This window comes from Buteo buteo, chromosome 10, assembly GCF_964188355.1.
Source record: "Buteo buteo chromosome 10, bButBut1.hap1.1, whole genome shotgun sequence".
NCBI classification, from domain to species: Eukaryota; Metazoa; Chordata; class Aves; order Accipitriformes; family Accipitridae; genus Buteo; species Buteo buteo.
In genome coordinates this window covers 12,893,962-12,913,639 of record NC_134180.1, presented here as the reverse complement: position 1 = coordinate 12,913,639, position 19,678 = coordinate 12,893,962, and the positions used below count along the sequence as shown (strand labels likewise).

Here is a 19,678-nt window from a genome sequence, read left to right as displayed (position 1 = left end):
TACAAGTTTGGGCCACAAATACTCCTTTTAGACCTGTTTGTTTAGTAGCTGCTAATGGCCGTCTCCTAACGTAACTATGCCCTTTCCCCTTACCTCTGTCACTATCCCATTCTTTACTCCCCAGTCTTACCTGTCTCCACTCGTGAAGGTACTTACTGCCTGTGTCTACATTACTAATCTGCACAGATGCCTCTACTGCCATTAAGCAATTTCCAGGCCTGTGCCTTAGCTTATGCAGTAACACAGCCCCCAGTCAGATGATACCAGCAAGACAGGGCTGAGCAACACACAAATGATCTTCACTTGATACCCCGGGCTGAAGATAAGCAGCGGGAGCAGAAATGACACAGATGCTCATGGACCTTATTTAGTGAGGAGTTTCAGATGGTTAAGGAGACCTCAGAATACAAGGACTTCTTCCTGAGAGTTCAGCAGGGTTAATCCAGTTTCCCACTGAAGTCAATGGGAAGCTTTTTACTTTTTGTCATCTAACCCAGCAGAATTTATCTTACCCTCTGTCACAATTTCTGATCATTTCTTTGAAAGGTGAGTCAAAGTGACTCAATTTTGATCAATACCTATATCAGAGCACCTCTGTTATGTGACTTGCCCTCTAGTCTTTTCCACACAGTTTATTTCAGTGCTTTCAGTCTGAGACAGTTTTCTTTAAAAAAGTGAACCCACCCAACAGCCAAGAAATTATTAAACACAGTAGGCCAAGTGTCTTGTCTACTCACTGGAGCAATACTAAGAACATACTGGCTCCATAAATAGTGGCCATGGTCCTTATCAAGACAAAACAGACAGAAGTTGAGTCCAAAGGCTGTAGAAATAGCTGAGATTCCTCACCAGGCACAATAAAAGTGTTGGTATTCGAACTGATAGGTTTTCCATTCTTGAGCCAACTGAGATCAGGAGGTGGAAAGCCAGTGACCTCACAAGTCAGAGAGATGAAATTATTCACCACCACAGTCAAATTCTCAGGATTAGTACCAACAACAATTGGAGGAACTGCAGAGAGAGATACATTAACAGTATCTATCACAGCATCAGCAAACAATATTCCACAAGATCCCGATTTACTAAAATAAAGCTGAATTGCTGAGTTTTGCCAAAGGGTCAAGTTGCAAGAATCTTTCACATCCTACCCATGGATCCGCTGCTTTTTGGATGCATCTGGAAATATGACTGAAGCCAATCTAATGATCGTTCCTGTTCATATAATTCACGAAAATTTTAATGCTTTCATTTGCAATCCTTCTGTGTTTGAGGTTGGGAAGGCTAATCAACCTATAAGAGGTCCTGCAGTTCCTGACTAATGCACTATCAATTTTAAAATGTTGTACTCATAGGACATTTGCTATGTAAGGCAGGACTGATTACATTTACCTTGTCAGGATATGTAGTATGACTAAGTATCATTTCTTCCTGATATTGTATTGCTCCTATTCTTTCTGAAATAGTCCATTTTCTCATTACAGAGAACGAAAAATGATTCCTTCTGTTACAGTTCAAAGTTCTTTTGTTAACCAGACAAACCTGTTTTTTAATAGTGAGCTAAGCAGTTTAAAATTCTGGCATGCAAGCATTGCTCTAAGGGGTGCATTTTTAAGTTTACAATTCCCAGTATTTTTAAATACAAGAATATTTTGACATTTGACCTTTCTAAAAGAACTATTTAAAATGAAATAGCTGTAAATCTCTTCCTTTTAATAAACCCCAAGTTTTAGTTTCCATGTTTTTGCAGTGTGGATATATTAAAACACTTAAGAGGAAAGCAAAAGCATGTTCTTGGCTCTATTGGGTAGAAAAATCATTCCAAAGAACACATGGAATCCTCTTCTTCAAAGACAGAAATGTTAAAGTATTTTGGACCATATCCACCAAAAATACTCCAGCTGCTGTCACTTGAATGACACAAAACAGTCATTAAGCCAAGTTTATTGCTCCTCTGTGGCACTGCAGAAACAAGAGGAGTCAATGTAAATGGGTGAATTCAGTCCATATTTTTCAGCTTGGAATAACTGAAGGTTATTTCCCTGATAATGAGCATAAAATGGTTCACTGAATAAATGAGACAATTCTGATCTGATGACATTTTATAGTCATTTATAGTTATCTACTTTTACAGTTACTTTCCCCCAGATGTGATTATTGGCAGTGCAAGACAGTGGGCAATTTAATATACAGAGACAAATCTAAGCTATCTTTTAATGAACTTTGCTCAAACTATGTAAATGGTAGATTTCAAATTCTGCAGCCCCCACTGCATGCACAAAGCACTCACAAATGCACCACAGGTCATCTGCATATGCAAATGTCTTTGTATGTGCATAGAGATGCAGTAATGGGCTCAGTTTTAGTATTCAGCGTGAAAATTACCTATTTATTATGTAAGGGTTGAGAATTATATATAACCTATATATTAAGTTAGGGGCTGAGATTTTAAAACTGGATGCTTATATTCAATGTTTTAGAAGGTTTTATTTTAGTTTTATTACCTTTGAGACAAGAAGTGAATTTTTCAACTTATTAAAAAGCATCATCTTTAATATTTTATTTAAATTTATGAAAGCAGTTCCATTAGAAACATACAAAAATGCTGGAAAATAACCTTTTTTTGACACTGACAAAGCAAAGATCATGCTGCTTAGTGCTAATGAGTTTTCATCAGGGCTTCACCCTGCATGGTCCTTTCCTGAACAGCTATAGTTTAATTTTTCAAATGAAACTACATTCATAGAGAATAATAGAACTAAACTGGTAATACTGTTGAGCTAGAATTCAAGCTTCACTAAAATATTTCTTTTAAAATAATAGTATTAGACAATAGTTATTATAAACAAATCTTTTAAAGACAGGAAGTTTTAATTATAACACAAATGTCAAGAAAAGCAAAATAATTTTGATCTAAACAAAATTCAGACATCAGGAAATCTGGATAGACTCCACTGAAAGAAAATAACTTCTCAGAGAATGACTCCAAGGCAAATTCTTCCCATGACAATGTTATTTTGGGCTAATTGTATTACGAGTAGAAAAAAAGCACTATAAATTTGTTTCATTTAGTATGTAAATTTTCTGCATGTGTGAATGAGAAAAAAAAATTATTTCTTCTGTATGTAATAACCTGAATCATCAGATTCCTGGGATGCTGGTACTATATTTAAGTGAGAGAGAGAGAAGACAGCACTTGGTTTACGAGCTAGTATGTAATACATAAGATTAGCTAGCTAACAAGGATGTGAAAAAGGAAACCGATTATATGTAGAAGACTGTGATATAAGTCTCCAAATCATACTGTGAAAGCAGATAAGATGTAGCTGCCAGTATTCCTTGGTATGTTTTAAAATGTAATGGTGGAGATGAATTTGTGGGAATAATGCTTATTTGATCTTCAATTCAGAATGGAAAGCTGAAAGTGGTGGAATGAAGAGTGGGTAAAAGTGGAAGTTAGGGTTTACTCTGAAATGTTAATTAGAGATACTGTGATTTTCTGAATCTATCAGGAGAGGTAAGGGAAGGTGATGGAGAGACTGTTTTTTTAAAATAATGGAAAATGTCTTAATTTCTTGATCATATTTGTTTTAGACTTGTGACGCTGAAGACCAAAATTTATTTTAACCCTATTCTAACTCCACAACAAAACAAAAAATAGAGAACAGAAAGGAGTCTTAAAGGGTAAATTTTTAAAAAGTAAGGTTTCACAATGCTGTAACTCTTTGTTTAATGCTGTCTAATCATTAAATTTCTTGGAAAATGCATTTTATGAACATATTGAAACAGATTATAATCCAACCTGTTTGTAATTCATGATTTCAGGGCTTAGCAACCCCTACACAGCGTACACACAGAGCCACTACACAAGGCTCCCTCAATAATAATTTCCACCTATGTGGAATACATATAAGGGAGCTAAAGCCATGTGGTATCAAAAGCTATGTGTTGCCAAGGTACTTTAAACTTACATTTGATTTCTGGTATGTCAGAATCTCCATTACACCCAGTGAGATGACTTACACGCATAAAGCTAAGTATGTGCCTAAGCACTCTGCTAAAATTAACATATTCAAGCTAAACTAACGTTTGAAAGAATACAATCAGAAAATTATGGATTATTGTACTTACCATGAACATTTAGGTTAAAATACTTCTTGGCGCTTCCAGCTACGTTTTCCACAATGCAGACGTACCTGCCAGTATCTGTTATTCGGGAATTCAAAATCTAAGGGCAGGACGGGGGGAGGAAAAAAAAAAGATGGTTGTTGAGCTAATATATAAGACAACTTACAGTCAAAGAACCACGTGGAGACAATTAAGCTCGGCTTTCTTTTAATAGTTTTTTTTGTTTTAATAGCTTCATCCAATTTAATTCATTGATAGGAAGGGGGAGTTCTTCAGAATACACTATTTTCTTAAAAAAAGAAAAAAGAAAAATGTAGTACATTTTGCAATAATTAAACTCTATTAGGGAAACTTGGACAAAACTGACAGCAACAGGTTGTCCTCCACAAGTCAACATTATTTTAAACCAAGTGATTTCACTGATGCAGTTCACAGCGTGACCCGACAAACAGTTGGGTCAGCAGAACTGAGGGAACTACACTGAGAAGTGAGCTGAAGGACAGGAAAAAGGGACAAAAACTCCTTAGGTTTGCAGCACCTTGTAGAAAAAAAAATTCAGAATCGCACACTCAGCAGATCTGAACAGTTTTGTCTTTATTGGCAGCTTGTGTTTGTGATGTTAAAAATCAGTTTTTCATGAAGAGCTACCTGTAACCTCTTTCCATTAGACAAAAATGTGTGTTTGTCATCTTCTGCTAGGAGATGGCCATCCTTTTGCCAGGTAATACTTGGAGAAGGGCTGCCACTTGCAACACAGTCCATCACTGCAACCTTGTTCACAAGCACAGTCACTTCTTCAGGCAGATCACCATCAGCTCCACTGATGGACGGTGGTACTACAAAAGAGCAAAATGTGATAAGAATACTGTGACTTAGTACCTCTCAGTGTTTTCTGTTCTGTTGTGGGTTTTGTTTTGGTTTGTTGGTTGCTTTTTTTTTTTTTTTTAAGATTGCAGACCAATCTTTTAGATTGGATTTTTAGAAGAAAGTAGTGAAATCTTCAGTGAATACAGTGAAAGATAGTAAAATCCCAAGAGTAGTTCAGCTGGAACAAATCAGTATAACTCAAAGGACTGCATGAGTACTATGCTTATTCACAGTGGCTGTAAAGAAGAACAGGTGAAAACTCATTTTCCAGTTAGTCTATCAAGTTCTTTGTTGTCAGAACAAAAGAGGATTTCCAAGGCAGGACCCCTTCCTAACAATAAATCAGTGTTTTCAATGGTAGATAGAGAAATAGAAGTGAAAAAATAAACATTTCCCAAGGCAAAAACCTTGAGTACATCAACAGACAATGCAAGCAGTATACAGAAGCTTTCTGTGCAATGTTTGTAAACAGATCATACAAAATGGACTCTGCAGGCATTCAATGGTTGATCTAAATCATCAATTCCCTTAAGCCTTTGGGAGTTCTGAAGGTATTTTAGAAAATTATGACCAAAATAAGGAGAGAGAAAAGTCTAGTAGGTCAGAAGTTTGAATTGGAAACTGGATAGGGAACAAGAGATACCAAGATAAAACCTGGATTTCTACATATACTTTTGTTTCTGGTGAAGTGTGATAGGGGTAACACAATTGAGCTCCTGTAACAATAACCTAAAAACATACTGAACTAACAACATTAATACTACTTTCATGCAATTCTGTATACTTCTACAAAACTCTAGCACCTTTTATAACTACATTTATTTCATAGTTTACAAACATGCAGAATTTAGAAACTGTAAAAACATTAAGTAAATCTGGACTATGATGCTTCATTAGTTTCCACAGAACTCTTTTTTTGTCATTAAAAAGAAAAAGGAAAGCAGGAAAGCTCACAGAGCACGCGGACATTGTAATGAATGGAATCCTCCCCGGCTTCATTTACTGCCACACACATGTATCTCCCAGCATCTTCAGCCTGTGCCCGTGGAATCTGCAACACTCGGCCTCCTGGAAGGAAAATGAATTCAAGATTTAAATGCAGCATCAAGCAGTTTCCATCATTTCCACACCACATCTCACTAGACACCTGAGCAACCAAATTGATGAATGGTCAGCATTTGTTCTGAATTATAAGTAACTAAAGACTTTTATTTCCTAGCTACTTTTTCTACTGGCAGATACTTGGAATTCAGCAATGTTCATACTAAAATGTTAGAAAAAAGTAACTAATTCCACATAAAGGAATAACATTCTTCAGCCATATGCAGCCAGACATTAACCTTCAATTAAAAATAGAAATATTTCTCAGCAAGGTGACAGAGAACTAATAGGCAAACGTAAATAAGCACAGAATATTCTTGTAAAGCTGTTCCAAACTGAAAAAATTTACTTCTGAGGCTTATAGGTACCGTTCCTCTATTTCTATATTCCTACCATTCAGGTACTCTATTCCTCATTTCAAGCATAGCCACATAAATAGCTTCATAAAGAGAGGACATATTAGGAATACATTTTGGGAGTGGTTGTCACTGTTCTCCCAACAGATAAGCAATAGATAGACAAAAAGACATTATCCCCACCACTGCCCTTCTTTACACACACCATCCCAAAACCATCCTCTGCACAGAAAGGCTCCCTTTTTGTACTCTCAGTGTTTTAAGCACCTCTTTCCCTTTCCCCTATGAGGTTAAGTAGGAGCTCATGGTCATTTTTTTTGCTGGAAACATTATTTCCATGCCTCACTCCCTGGTTAAGAGGCTTTTCTACTCCAATTATGATTTTGCGAAAGCAAAACTTGATAAGGAAATAAATCAGGAACACGTCAGAGAGAAGGTATCATCGTCGTATTTTATTTTTCAACACATCATATGAAAGTTAAATGGTCACATTCACACCATTTTAGGGACTACTTTTTAAATGAAAGAAGGAAACAGCTTAAGTCCAAGGACTGGAGAGAAACATTTCCCGTCAAGAAAGTCCGAAAAGAACATTAAAGCAGTGTTTTGAAGGGGAAAAATTTGTTATTACTATACAAATACTAGCACTAACACCATTTCTTAAGAGAGTGACATTTTAATACTCACCTGGTAATATTAGTATTTTATCACTAGAGCTCAGAGGATAGCCATCTTTATACCACGTAAGAACTGGAGGAGGAACAGCAGTGGTCTCACAATACAGTGAAAGGGGATTGTTGACAATCACATCTTTATTTTCTCCACCTCTTCCTGTATCTACTGTGTTGCCAGCTTCCCATTCTTTATAAGGCTTTTGGAAACTAGGAGGAACTACAACCAAGGAGAGGGAAAATGTTAGAATTTTACAGCAGAAATAGCTAGTTTTAAAGTCAAGAAATTAAAAGATACTGTAATTGTTAAATAGAAGCAATAAAAATTAAGTGTATTAAATTAACCTCTTCCCCAACTTAAATTACCCAGGAAAATTCTAGTTCTTTTCATAAGAATGAACAATTGAGCAATCTAATATTTTCTGAATGCTAATAAATAACAGTGCAAGAAGACCTGATAACAAAACACAGAGGGTATTAATCAACAATAATACTTAAATAGTAAGCTATCTGGTTTCACTCAAGCTCTAATTTTGTCTAAGTTTTCAGAAATGACTAATGATTGTTCTCTTGCATTTACACACAGTGTGTAGGCCAACAGGATGCTTATGTCTGGGGCCTCTAAGTACTACTCAAGAGATAAATAAAATATGACGTCTTAATTTAAGCAAAATTAAAACTTTTTCATGTCGTTTAGAGGAAGATCAGAGTTACAATGTGTCCTGGTTTTGGCTGAGAGAGTTGATTGTCTTCCTAGTAGCTGGTACAGTGCTATAGTTTTGAGTTCAGTATGTGAAGAATGTTGATAACACTGATGTTTTCAGTTGTTGCTCAGTAGTGTTTAGACTAAAGTCAAGGATTTTCCAGCTTCTCATGCCCAGCCAGTGAGAAAGCCGGGGGGGGCACAAGAAATTGGCACAAGACACAGCCAGGGCAGCTGACCCAAACTGGCCAACGGTGTATTCCATACCATGGGACGTCCCATCTAGTATAGGAACCGGGAAGTGGGGGGCAGGGGATCACCGCTCGGGGACTAGCTGGGCATCGATTGGCGGTGGTGAGCAATTGCACTGTGCATCATTTGTATATTCCAATCCTTTTATTATTACTGCTTTCATTTTATTATTGTTATCATTATCATTATTAGTTTTTTCTTTTCTGTTCTATTAAACCGTTCTTATCTCAACCCACGGGTTTTGCTTCTTTTCCCGATTTTCTCCCCTATCCCGCTGGGGGGGGGGGGGTGGGGGGGTGGGGAGCGAGGAGTGAGTGAGCAGATGCATGGTGTTTAGTTGCTGGCTGGGGTTAAATCACACTATGTTATTCCACTGACTTCAGAAACACTGCATATGTCACAAAACATGAAAGAAAGAATAATCAAATAGTGTATTTCTTAAAGATGAGCAAAATATACATAAAAATAAAAATCACACAAAACACAAAAGTATTGGATTAGACCAAGCAGGTGTAAAGGATACAAAATTATAAAGAATTCCAACATCCCACAACATTAGAAAAGGAGGCTATCAGAAGAATTTTATTATTGGAACTCTGTTTACCTTGTATATTTACATCAAATTCCACTTCATCCTCTCCAGCAATGTTGGATGCCAGGCAAGTATAACGACCTGTGTCTGATACTTGAGCCTCCTTAATCTGCAGAGTACGGCCACTAGTTTGGATAATGATATGATCATCTGGTTTAAATGGCTGCAATGTAATTTTACATGGAAATTAATACTTGGCAAAACATACACTAGAAATAGCCATATTTGTGGAAGTAATATGATATCATCTCTCTTTTGGTCAAATTCAGGTTCTTTCAAAAATCCTTCCTAAGGCAGTACATACATATATATATATATATATATATTTCCTCTGCTTTGATACCACTACTAACAGAACATCCTTCAGGTTTTGTTAATGCTTCCAGCAAGGCCCGCTTTCAATCTGTGCAAAGAAAGCAGTTGCTTAGGACACTAAATTACTGTGGGTCACCAGTTAGGACACAGTCCTAAGCTAGGTGCTCCTGGGATGGCAGCCTTGGCCACAGGCAGTGCAGCCCATCTCTCCTCTCATCTGCTCTTCCCTCCCCTCAGACCAAAAGCTCTTCCTCCCTGAGTAAGCTTGATCAAGCTCCAAGTTCCTGGAGGCAGTCTTCTTTTCATGGTTGTCAGAAACTCTGCATCTTCACCTCAGCAATGCCATCCCCATCAAGCAAGGCCTCTCATGACATCTGAATAAATCAGGCCAATTCAATCCCTGAAGTCAATTGGCCAAGTTGATGAGCTGATGGAAAACCTACATATGTAAAACTATTGCTTTTCTATGAGGTGAACAACTCAATCTAACTCACTCTACAGCCACATAACCACTAGGATCTGCTGCCCAGCAAGGACACAGTGTGAACAGAAAACAGATGCAGCAGCAATGCAGAGATACACAGAATTAGACATTACTGTCCCTAGAATTTACATCACACATGACAGTAGAGATTACAGTAATACAACCTGCATCTCTCAGTAATGAAAACGGAACACATTAGGGAGTCAGCACTGAACTCCTGGCCTGCAGGGGACAATTAATTTAGTCCATGGATGTGAGCAAAAGCCATTTACCCAGGGGCAACCTAAGAAAAAGCTGCTGGATGGATTAATTGCTCTGACAGTGGCAGCAAGCTGCTTACAGCCACCATCTTTCTGTGGGGACCTCTCAACTCTCCCCAATATCATTTTTCACTGGCAATACAATCACTACACCCAGGAGGTTCTAGAACTACAGCATATGCTTGAAACAGACAGAGGGTGTATACAGTCTTTCCTGTGACTCCGGGCTGTTTCTGCATGCTTGGTAAATCCAGCAAGGGCTGGTCCGGCTGCAGAGTTGCAGCAGTCTGCCACGTGATAAGTGCCCTACCAAGGACAGCTAAAGCGAGATATGTTATATTCTCCTTTCTCACAGAAGGGAATTATTTATAGCCAGCCCCCAGTAGACTGCACATCAGTACAATTCTGTGGTATCGCCCTTCCAAACCACTTCTCCAGACCGATGTTGTGAAGACCGCATGTGGCAGGAACCACGCCTCATTCTCCCTCACAGAGGATCCAGGTGCTTTTGTGGCTTTGTGAGCTCTGCCAGAACCAAGTGGGAGGCTCTCTGCAACTTCTGCAAGGGCAGCACTTAGAGGAACCAAGCATGGGGCCTTTCTATCATAGGGCCTTTGGGGACTTTACACAATGGCAAAAGACATGTGGTCACACCATGGGATGCTACTGCTAGGCAGGGCCCTCCCCCTTTAAAGCAGAGGCCAGTGGCAGGCCCTGGAAACTCCAGCACTGATGTCTCAGTGGCACTGCCAAGGACCCACAAAAAAGCAAGGGTGTCAACCTGCAGAGGTCTGGCCAACAGCAAATGTCTTAAGACGCGTGAGGGTTGATCCTGCCGGCAGGACGGTGGGAAGATGACTTCCTGCTGACTCCAGCAGTGCAAGTGAGCCTGTTACGCTGCAGGATTGTTCATTAACAGTGATAGTGAATATACAGTTATTTCTGTACCGAACATTAGAAGGAATTAAGTTTGTGACTGGCCTGTCCATCCTTGTACCAGCTGATTGCAGCAGCAGGAATGGCATGAACTTCACACTCCAGGGTGAGGCTGTGGTTTACTTTGATCTTCACTTCTTTAGGGGAGAGACCCATCCCTGGGATATCCCCTTTGTTAATGATGGGTGGAACTGCACAAAAACAAAGTGAGAGGAACTTACATCACTTACTGTCTTATGCAGCACTTCAAAATTAACTGGACAAAGGGAAAACCTGGATGATAACCTCAAGGAATGCAAGTGCATTCCCTCTATAATGTGCATCTTCCCCACAGCAGAATTTTTATTTTTATATATATATGTGTGTGTGTGTGTGTATGTATTTTAAACTATTTTTAGCATACATATTATAATTAAAAATATATAACACTGTGTTCAACAGTTTTAGACATGCAAACCCAGCTATAGCCTTACCTAGCTATAGCACTTTATTATGTGTTTGGCTTGAATTCTATAAAGTTCAGTCTACTGCAGTCATTAAAACGCATTTTAATGGAAACTAATATTCTCAGAAATGTATGGTTGATCAAGAGTAGCTGGTCAAAACTCAACATTCCCATTCCATTGAAATCCCAGTGTTGCAAAATCTCATTTCCTTCTGAATCAGAATGAAAACAGAACGTTTCTGTATTCTTAAGCTACCCCCCACCCTGGTCTCATAATTTCTTTTAAATTATTTTAAATGTTTTCAAAGCATTTTCCATTCTTTTTTCAATGGGAAATTTTAAGTTCTCCCTAATGCTTACAGTAACATAATAACTGACAATTGCAATGGGGGGGGGGGGGGGAAGTATGTTGCTACATAGCCATACTTCAATAATGAGCTCTTTTGTCATCTTCCCATTATTCCAAATCCAGTGGGGCCTTATTAGGGACCTAGTGTAATTAAAATAACAGCACGGTTACTGTGAGGGAGCAAACCAAACTCCAATTCAGACTAGGAAATAAAAATAGAGAGAGAGAGAAAAATCATGCTTGACTAAGCCCATAATGAAGAGTTTGAGCATTAAAATAGAGTATTAGGCACAGATGCTCAAAGGACAATATGCTGACAGGAAGCCTGAAATGGGAAAGCTTTTGTGCATATGGTATTTTATGGAAGGATATAAAAATAGTATCCTCCCATTTTACCTTACTCAAGAGAGTTTCCCATTAGATGTTATGGATCCTCTCTCCTCCTTTTTTCCTAAAATAGTTTCTTTGCTCACAAGATTCTCTGCTCACATCTCCCATTGTGCTGCACTTGTCTGATTTGAAAATCATTACCAAAAAAGCATTTCAGAAGAAACTGGAGTTCAACGTTTCTTAAATGTCTTCCCTCAGGTGATACAAAGATTTTTAGCTCAACAGCAGCATTTGTAAAGGATGCAACAGCAAACTTTTCCCGTGTTTTTCCTCAAGCAATGCCATGAGCTAATGCAGATGTTTGCTAAACAAAACCACTAACTGAAATCCTTGTGTTCACCTGGATAGGTAACAATCCAAAAGGAAAAAATAGAAGAATGACAAAAAAAAATAAATAAATTTGGAAGTATTTCCTTACTGTAGACTTCCACTTCATAGTGTTTCAAAGTTTCTCCAGCCTCATTTGTCGCTATACAGGTGTATCTTCCAGCATTGTCTTTCTGTGCATTTAGAATCTGCAGGGTTCGACCACCTGCCAAAAGACATCATTCTTTAACAGCATCTATGTTATGCTCTTGCTTCCCAATTACTTAAATAGTTTCTGTAGCCTACTTTCAATCCTTTGGTCCAAATTCTGCCCTTAGATGAACATGAAAAACTGATTGCTTACCACCATGTATACTGTGTAATAAATGTCCATAATTTGTAGGAGTGCTTTGGATCATAACTCCTGTTGCTTATAGATTCTTGGAAAATTTGTTAACAGTTCTGTACAAGAAATTTCTTGAAGGTATTCAGATATGAAGAAGTGATTTATGGTTCTGCACTTCATTCACAGAAAAAAGGAAAGGAGGAGTAATAGGTAAGACTAAGGAATAACAGCCTCTTCAACACACAGGGGTGGATGTGAGCCTCTGAACTGCCATTCTATTTCAGTGCAGTACTTCATAAGAAAGAAGCCCTTAACTCCCTCCAAAGAATGGACAGAAGCAACAACCACAATGTGAGAGGTGTAAACATGAATCAACATTTAGGACTTTAAGTGGCCACTACAACTTTAACATCCATTAATTTCTTTCCTATAGTATCCTGTGTTTGTGACTTAAATTGTCTGCATTCTCAGAGGTGAGTCACTATCTAATTGGGCTGCAGGTCTTTTCAGACTGCATTCCTAGAAATGGTCCCCCCATGTAGTAATTCAATTCCTTGCTATCAATATCATCTCATTCTTCCTCTGAACACTTGCAGTTAACAATGCTAAAGTACTTGTTCATTTACATTACTTCAGTGTTACCAGTGAAGCTTGTTCCTGTTTTCCACCTCCATAAATGAGCTAGGTAAGAGTTACTCCAGCAATTAAAAATGGCAAACTACTAATGACCTAGAAAAATTCCACCTCCTGATTTTTACTAACGTTGTTGTTTGTATCTCTCTCCATCTGATTTTCATACTTAATTTCAAATTATTTCCATTCATCATTAACTCCAATGAATTTAGATTTACAGAACAAAAGGATAAATACCTGAATACAAATAAAATACAAGAAAATAATCAGTTAATTCTGAAGCACCTAAAAAATATTGGAATGGGAAGCACTACAGAAGTACGAACATTGCCCTTAATAGGTATATATCCTTGATTTTCCAAAAAAAACCCTCAAAACCACAAACCTGTAACAGGAAACTAAACAATAAATAAATAAAGTGTTATGTTATTTCTCAATAACAACAAAAATTTTACCTGGCAAAATGCGGATATTTCTGTTTGATTCTAAAGGATTACCATCTTTCAGCCAGGTGATTGTAGCTGGAGGATATGAGTAAGCCTCACAAACCAGCGATGTTGGGCTGTTGAGGATAACAGTGACATCTTCCGCATTTCCATGGCTGTCTGCACCCACAATGGTTGGAGACACTGGGAGCAACAAAGTCATTAATCAGTGGGAAGAGGAAGGACCTCTATGAAAAGCCAATTTTCTGTTCCCTGTTCAGCCTACGAATCTGGTTGCAGCCTTAAATAGCTGGGAGGCACTCCTATGAGGCACACTGAAGCCCAGAACCAGACAATATTCTTCTGGTTTTATGTCTTGTCCTAAAGTCAACAGTCAGCCCGTTTCGGTGGAATCCATCCACCCTTAGCCTTTGTCAAACACAGGTCACCAGGAAGCCAGCCACCACTTCTTGCGCAGTAGCTGGCAGACCCACTACTTGATGATCCTGTGAGCAGCACATTGGTATGAGGCATGAGCCTAGGAAACGAGGATGTGAAAAACAAATTCGCCATTGTTTGCATTTGGTTATGCAATAACTGTCATGAAAAAAGTGAAGTGCAGATGGTTTCAGCTTTTATGAATAGATCACAATCTGAAGTGCTTTCCAGATATTCCTTCCTTGAATCAAAATAAGCCAATGTACTGTCCTGCTCATTTCATACAATGTCCTATTATAGCTCCGCATTTTCTAGCTGTATATTGTCTAAAGCACAGAACTGCTGTTTCTGTTGAACTACTATTATTTATAAATTACTAAGCTATGAAATTTTAATTGTAGCCAGGCAACTTAAGCATTGCTGTAATTAAAGAACTGCAAAATTCCAACATGATTATCTGTTTTTTCCTGAGATGAGTATTTGCTCTGCAAGAGCCAGCCCAGCTGTCTTACCAAGTACATTAAGACTGTAACTTTTGCTCTTATCTCCAGCTGTATTGGATGCAATACATGTGTATCTCCCTGTGTCAGTGACTTGAGCATTGGTGATTTGCAGGAAACGCCCACTGGACAGAAACTTGTAATCTTCATCATCAGTTAGAGATTGCCCATCCTTTACCCAGGTGATTTGTGGTACAGGGTTCCCTTAATGGAGTAAAGAAAATTGCAAATATTAGTTGTTGCACAGCCTCTAGGATATGCCAAGATTTCTGAAAAGCAGAAAGGTACAGTTTCAGGTGCCCTTTTAAAATATATCCTTTAGGGAGATGTTTTGGAATAGGTATTCTAAAGTCTTTGAACCTCCTCTTAAATTCAACAGGCCTTTAGAGAAGAAATATCACAGCAACTGCCCTCTTGGTTACATTTTATACAACCTTTATAAGTAGGAGTGCTTAGTCCTGCTATAAGCACCATGGTTAAACCAGAAATTTAAGAATTCCACTGAACTGAAAATTCCATTAAAAACAAGCTGTCCAGAACCAATGATGATTGACACCATGGGTTTGATCAGTAGATATAAGTAATATTGTATACTTTTACCTATCACTTCACATGTTAGGGTAACTCTGTGTTTCTCTTTCACTTTCACATCTTCCAATTTATTTTCACCCACAATCCTTGGAGGCACTGCAAACAGACAAGATGACAACGTCAGCAAGTATTACTTACAACCGATTTAAATACAACAAAGACACGCTCAGGCTGTATCTCAGTGTATGCTTCCCTTAATCACATCAATCAATGAACAGCTCAGACCTACCAGAAACGGGTCCAGATGTGAGACATTGTAGAGGCAAGCTGCCTGGACAACAGGTACACACTCTGTTCTGCACCCCTTAACCATACAAGTCCACACAAAGGGCAAGAGAGGAACACAGACCCATAAAGGACTTACCTGACTTCATCTTCAGAGCTAGAGAGATACTCGGGGTGCCGAGGAGTATCATCTGTAGGGTAGTATTTCTGAGTATGATCAGTAGGGCAATGGTGATGAGCACTTGTTAGTGCAGCCAAGTTTGATTGTATGCACCAGCAGGTTTTATAAATTTGTAAACCAGTTCTATCACCCATATAAAGCAGCAAGTGATTTATTTGTTCAAAACCATGTATTTAAGAGTTGTTTGTTTTCCAACAGTAATTGAAAGCATCTATCTAGAACTCTAGGGAAAGAACTGATTTATTTAAAAAAAAAAAAAAACACAACATCTTGTCTATTCACATACCATGTGGATTTTTTTTCCTTACCAGCATGCTCAGAGACTACAGTAGATTACAAACAAGATGCCGTGTAAAGGCACACATGTTTTTTATGCAAATACAGCTAATTCCATACAGGCAGATGAACAAACCATATAGGACTAAAGGCATCTTGCTGTGGTACAAACTATGTTTCTCTAGGGAAATAGAGGACAAAACCATAGCCTTAAAATACCTATCCACTCCCCAAATAGCTAACTCAATACAAAGAAACTCTTACTGTATGGCTGACCACTTGATGATGTGTTTCCAAATAATCTTGGTCAACAGGACTACACAGACTCATGCGCTTTTGGGTGAGGGAGACCAGATTATGAATGTGTTGGTGAGTCGCTGTGGTGGTTAAGAGCTCTGATCAACTATCTCTTTCAAAGTAGAGGCATTTATAGATTCAGGTCAAAAGAAAATGGCACTACAAATCAAAGTAGGCATGGGGTGTAAGAGGTTGAAAAGGAGACCTATAGTTATAAGAAAGCAAGCCCAATCTCCAAGAGATTTTGGAAAGTTTTATAACAAAAATGAGGGACTAGGGAGCCAGATACTACACTTCAATAATCCTACAAAATGCAAACTTTCAACCTAGAGAGAAGACCTAAAGGAGAGGAATTAAAATATATTCAGCAGCTTATTTGTGATCTACAACTAAGTTGGAAGCAAAAATTTTATAAAAATAAGAATCACGGTAATAGGCACAATTCATTGTCAACAGAAAAAAATAATGTTACACCAGATTTTTTATACTAATGAAGGGTACAAACAAGAGTGAAGAAATAAAAAAAATTGAAAGAGTTTTGCATCTCACTTGACTTGAATGGCAAAGATACTACTTCAGCATGGCTAAAAGTTGGCCCCTGAACAGGACACCTGGTGAGATGTAGGTTAGTAGAATTTAGCATGCAGGAAGATGGAGCCAGTACTGGCACTCTCACCAGCTTGTGATGCAGTTATGATCAAATTCTCTGCTGTGACTGTACAAGCAACACAAAACAGACTTTTGTATGGATTCTAGTATCCAAATGCAATGAGACAAAGATGCATCAACCAGTCAAGGAATTAGATAGGGGGAAAATACAACCTAAATGCATAAAGTTCAGGACTTTTAAGTCAGGCCAAAATTCACTATTAATGAACAAACAGAAACTCATCACTTTGGCCCCAAAATAATACAGTAAGATGTCAAAACATATTAATTTCAGAAATATGACAAAGCCACACCAAACATTTTGCAAATATATAAATATTATGCTTATTACACCAAGCTCTCCACACAAACTGGCTCGCCTGTTGCACCTCCTACAATTTAGAGTAACACTGGTATGTCTCTGTACAGTTCCTATTTACAGTATGCTGGTGAATATTCTGTGTCACTATAAGGCCACATTCCACTAAGTTTCCTCTAGAAAGACAAAGAAATTACTGGGGGAGGGAAGAGAAGACTGAACAATGAAATTTTCTACTTAGCCCACTTGAAATCAGCTTCACAGAGCATTTTTCTTCAAGGCAAACAAAGCCCATGCAATAGAGATTCCCAGAACCCTCAAGAACACCCTGCTACTAAAACCCTCCAAAGAAAACAGTAAAACAATGAATGCTTTTCAGTGTTTATCCATCTCTTCCATTCTACCAGACTTACACTTCCATGAGCTCATCAAATAAACATGAACTGACATGAATGTGAGTTATCATTTACAGGCTGAATATGCATAAGTCAGCTGAAGGCAAGGGAAGTTTGATAGCGGTCAGCACCTTAGAGAAAAGAAACTTACAGGAAAATTATATACAGTAATGCTGTAAGACAGCCTGCATCAGGCCTAGTAATTACTAGTAAAAGTAACAAATAGTTACTAAACCAAAAAGCAGTATTTTCTGGGAAAAATACTGTTTGTTAAAAATAAGTAACGTGACAAAATTACACATTAATGGTTCCAAACAGCCATCTAAAGAGCCTGCTGTACCAGTCCTTGTCTAAATACGTTAGCAGGAGTGTCCACTACTACACTTGGTTTATATCTTTTACAATACCAAAGGCTCTACTGACCGAAGATTTGCACTAGATCAGAGATCTCTATTTCGCAAAAACAGTTCCAGCTCCAGTGTTTAATTTCCCTGACGGTCTTGGCTTTGCCTTCACATCTTTCTTGCAACACTTTATTACCATCATGCCACTCAGCTATACATATTATACCCAGTGCTGCACAGTAATGCTAGTTTTAATTCATGAGTATTATCATATGGGGTTGCACCTTTCTGCATTTGAACATTAGATGCAACAGATTCATGTGAATTTCACATGGTTTCCTGGGGCTGTAGCTTTCTTTTGACTTAAACCAGCTTAAATTCAGGCCAGTGCCAAAAGAAATAGCACCGTTCCCCTGACCACTCACTCTTGTCATCTTCCTTTCACCAACAGTGGCATTTATAGGCTGTGGTGAACCAGCAGGAACTGATCTGGCTGAAAACTAACCTGACCAGGAAAACACAAAAATCCCACCTTTCCGGATCACCTATAAACTGATTCACCTTGTTCATCTTGCCCAAGGGAGAGTGAAGCTATGAGCAACAAGAAACAGAAGAGAGGATGGGAGTCTGGCTGAGGCCATCTTCCAGACTTCTATCCGACTGAAATAACAACCTCACTGAAGCCAGTTACATAGGTCCTTTTCAGAAAAGAAACAAAACACAAAACAGAAGTAGCTGCCAGTTATTCCAAATTATGCTTGAAGAATCTTCATTTTAGAAACTAAATGAAAAGCAAATTCAAATGTAGAAGTAAATTCTCTTTAAAACCTGATTTTCTGACCATGTTATCAAATTCACTTTTTTCACCCTAAGGACATATGTTTTGGCATAATAATTTTTAAAATACCAGCAAAGTATACAGTAGACCCCTTTATCTTCTACTGTAATAAAAATTATCACACACTTACCTAGAATAGAAAGGTCAAAATCCTTCCTCACCTCTCCTGCAGCATTGGTTACTACACAAGTATATTGACCTTCATCTGCTACACTCGTGTGTGTCAAACGGAGCGTTCTGCCTCCTGAGGAGAAAGCCAAAAAACATACCACCATTAAAGTCCTGCTTCAACCAACATGCTCCTAAATTGTCTCTGCTAACCCTTAATTTTTTTATATTGTGGTTAAATTTACAGCTGTAGATTTTTTTAACAGGGTCTATTTTTTAAGGTGCTTTGTTTTATTGAACAAACAGTAAGAGAAAGTGACTGACCTTACTCCTACTGCAATCATTCGTATGTCTGCTCAGGCCCTCAGCTCCTCAGTGCTTTTAGATCTTTGCTTAATATTGATCATACTACTCTTTCTAGTCAGTAACTTCTAAACTACCCAGACATATCTCTTCTTTTTCCTCCAGAAATTACATTTAAGTGAACATTGAGGCATTCAGCCATTTTCTGAGAATTTCTGGAAGAAGTCAAAGACCAATCAGAACAATCCCTGAAAACTTCAAGATGCAACTGTAGACTTTGTGCAGAGAAAATCAAACCTGCTCCACACAGGTCACCCAAACTATGTGCAGGGGTACAGTGCATACATAATTCATTGATCAGCACAGGCACCTTGCATGTGGCAGGAACACTGCATTTGCAATATGCAGTATTTGTGCATGTACTTCTGTGCAGGAAATTTTGACAGAATGCAGTGTCTCAGCAGGATTTTTGTTCACATGAGTACTTTGCTATACTGAGAATCTAGATGACTATACAGGAAAAATAAAGCCTCATCAGAGTGGGGGTGTGTGTACACATAAAAATAAGTTTATTTTTATAAACATACAAACAGTTCTTAAAGGTATTTTCACATTTTACAGACAAGGAATAAAATTCCACTCCTTTCTTCTAGCATTTG

General features: G+C 38.2%; 1 protein-coding gene across 1 annotated transcript in view; it reads right to left on the bottom strand.

Moving 5' to 3' along the window:
- The window catches only part of HMCN1 (hemicentin 1), a 210,130-nt gene that overhangs the window by 53,616 nt on the left and 136,836 nt on the right, over positions 1-19,678 (bottom strand). Inside the window, exons 47-58 of the mRNA XM_075038698.1 lie at positions 18,739-18,852; positions 15,095-15,181; positions 14,507-14,698; positions 13,587-13,760; positions 12,265-12,378; positions 10,708-10,853; positions 8,680-8,830; positions 7,137-7,340; positions 5,947-6,060; positions 4,774-4,961; positions 4,129-4,225; positions 850-1,011 (exon numbers count right to left, since the gene is read on the bottom strand). Coding sequence (XP_074894799.1) covers positions 850-1,011; positions 4,129-4,225; positions 4,774-4,961; positions 5,947-6,060; positions 7,137-7,340; positions 8,680-8,830; positions 10,708-10,853; positions 12,265-12,378; positions 13,587-13,760; positions 14,507-14,698; positions 15,095-15,181; positions 18,739-18,852 — 1,743 coding nt within the window. The remainder of the gene's footprint in view (positions 1-849; positions 1,012-4,128; positions 4,226-4,773; positions 4,962-5,946; positions 6,061-7,136; positions 7,341-8,679; positions 8,831-10,707; positions 10,854-12,264; positions 12,379-13,586; positions 13,761-14,506; positions 14,699-15,094; positions 15,182-18,738; positions 18,853-19,678) is intronic.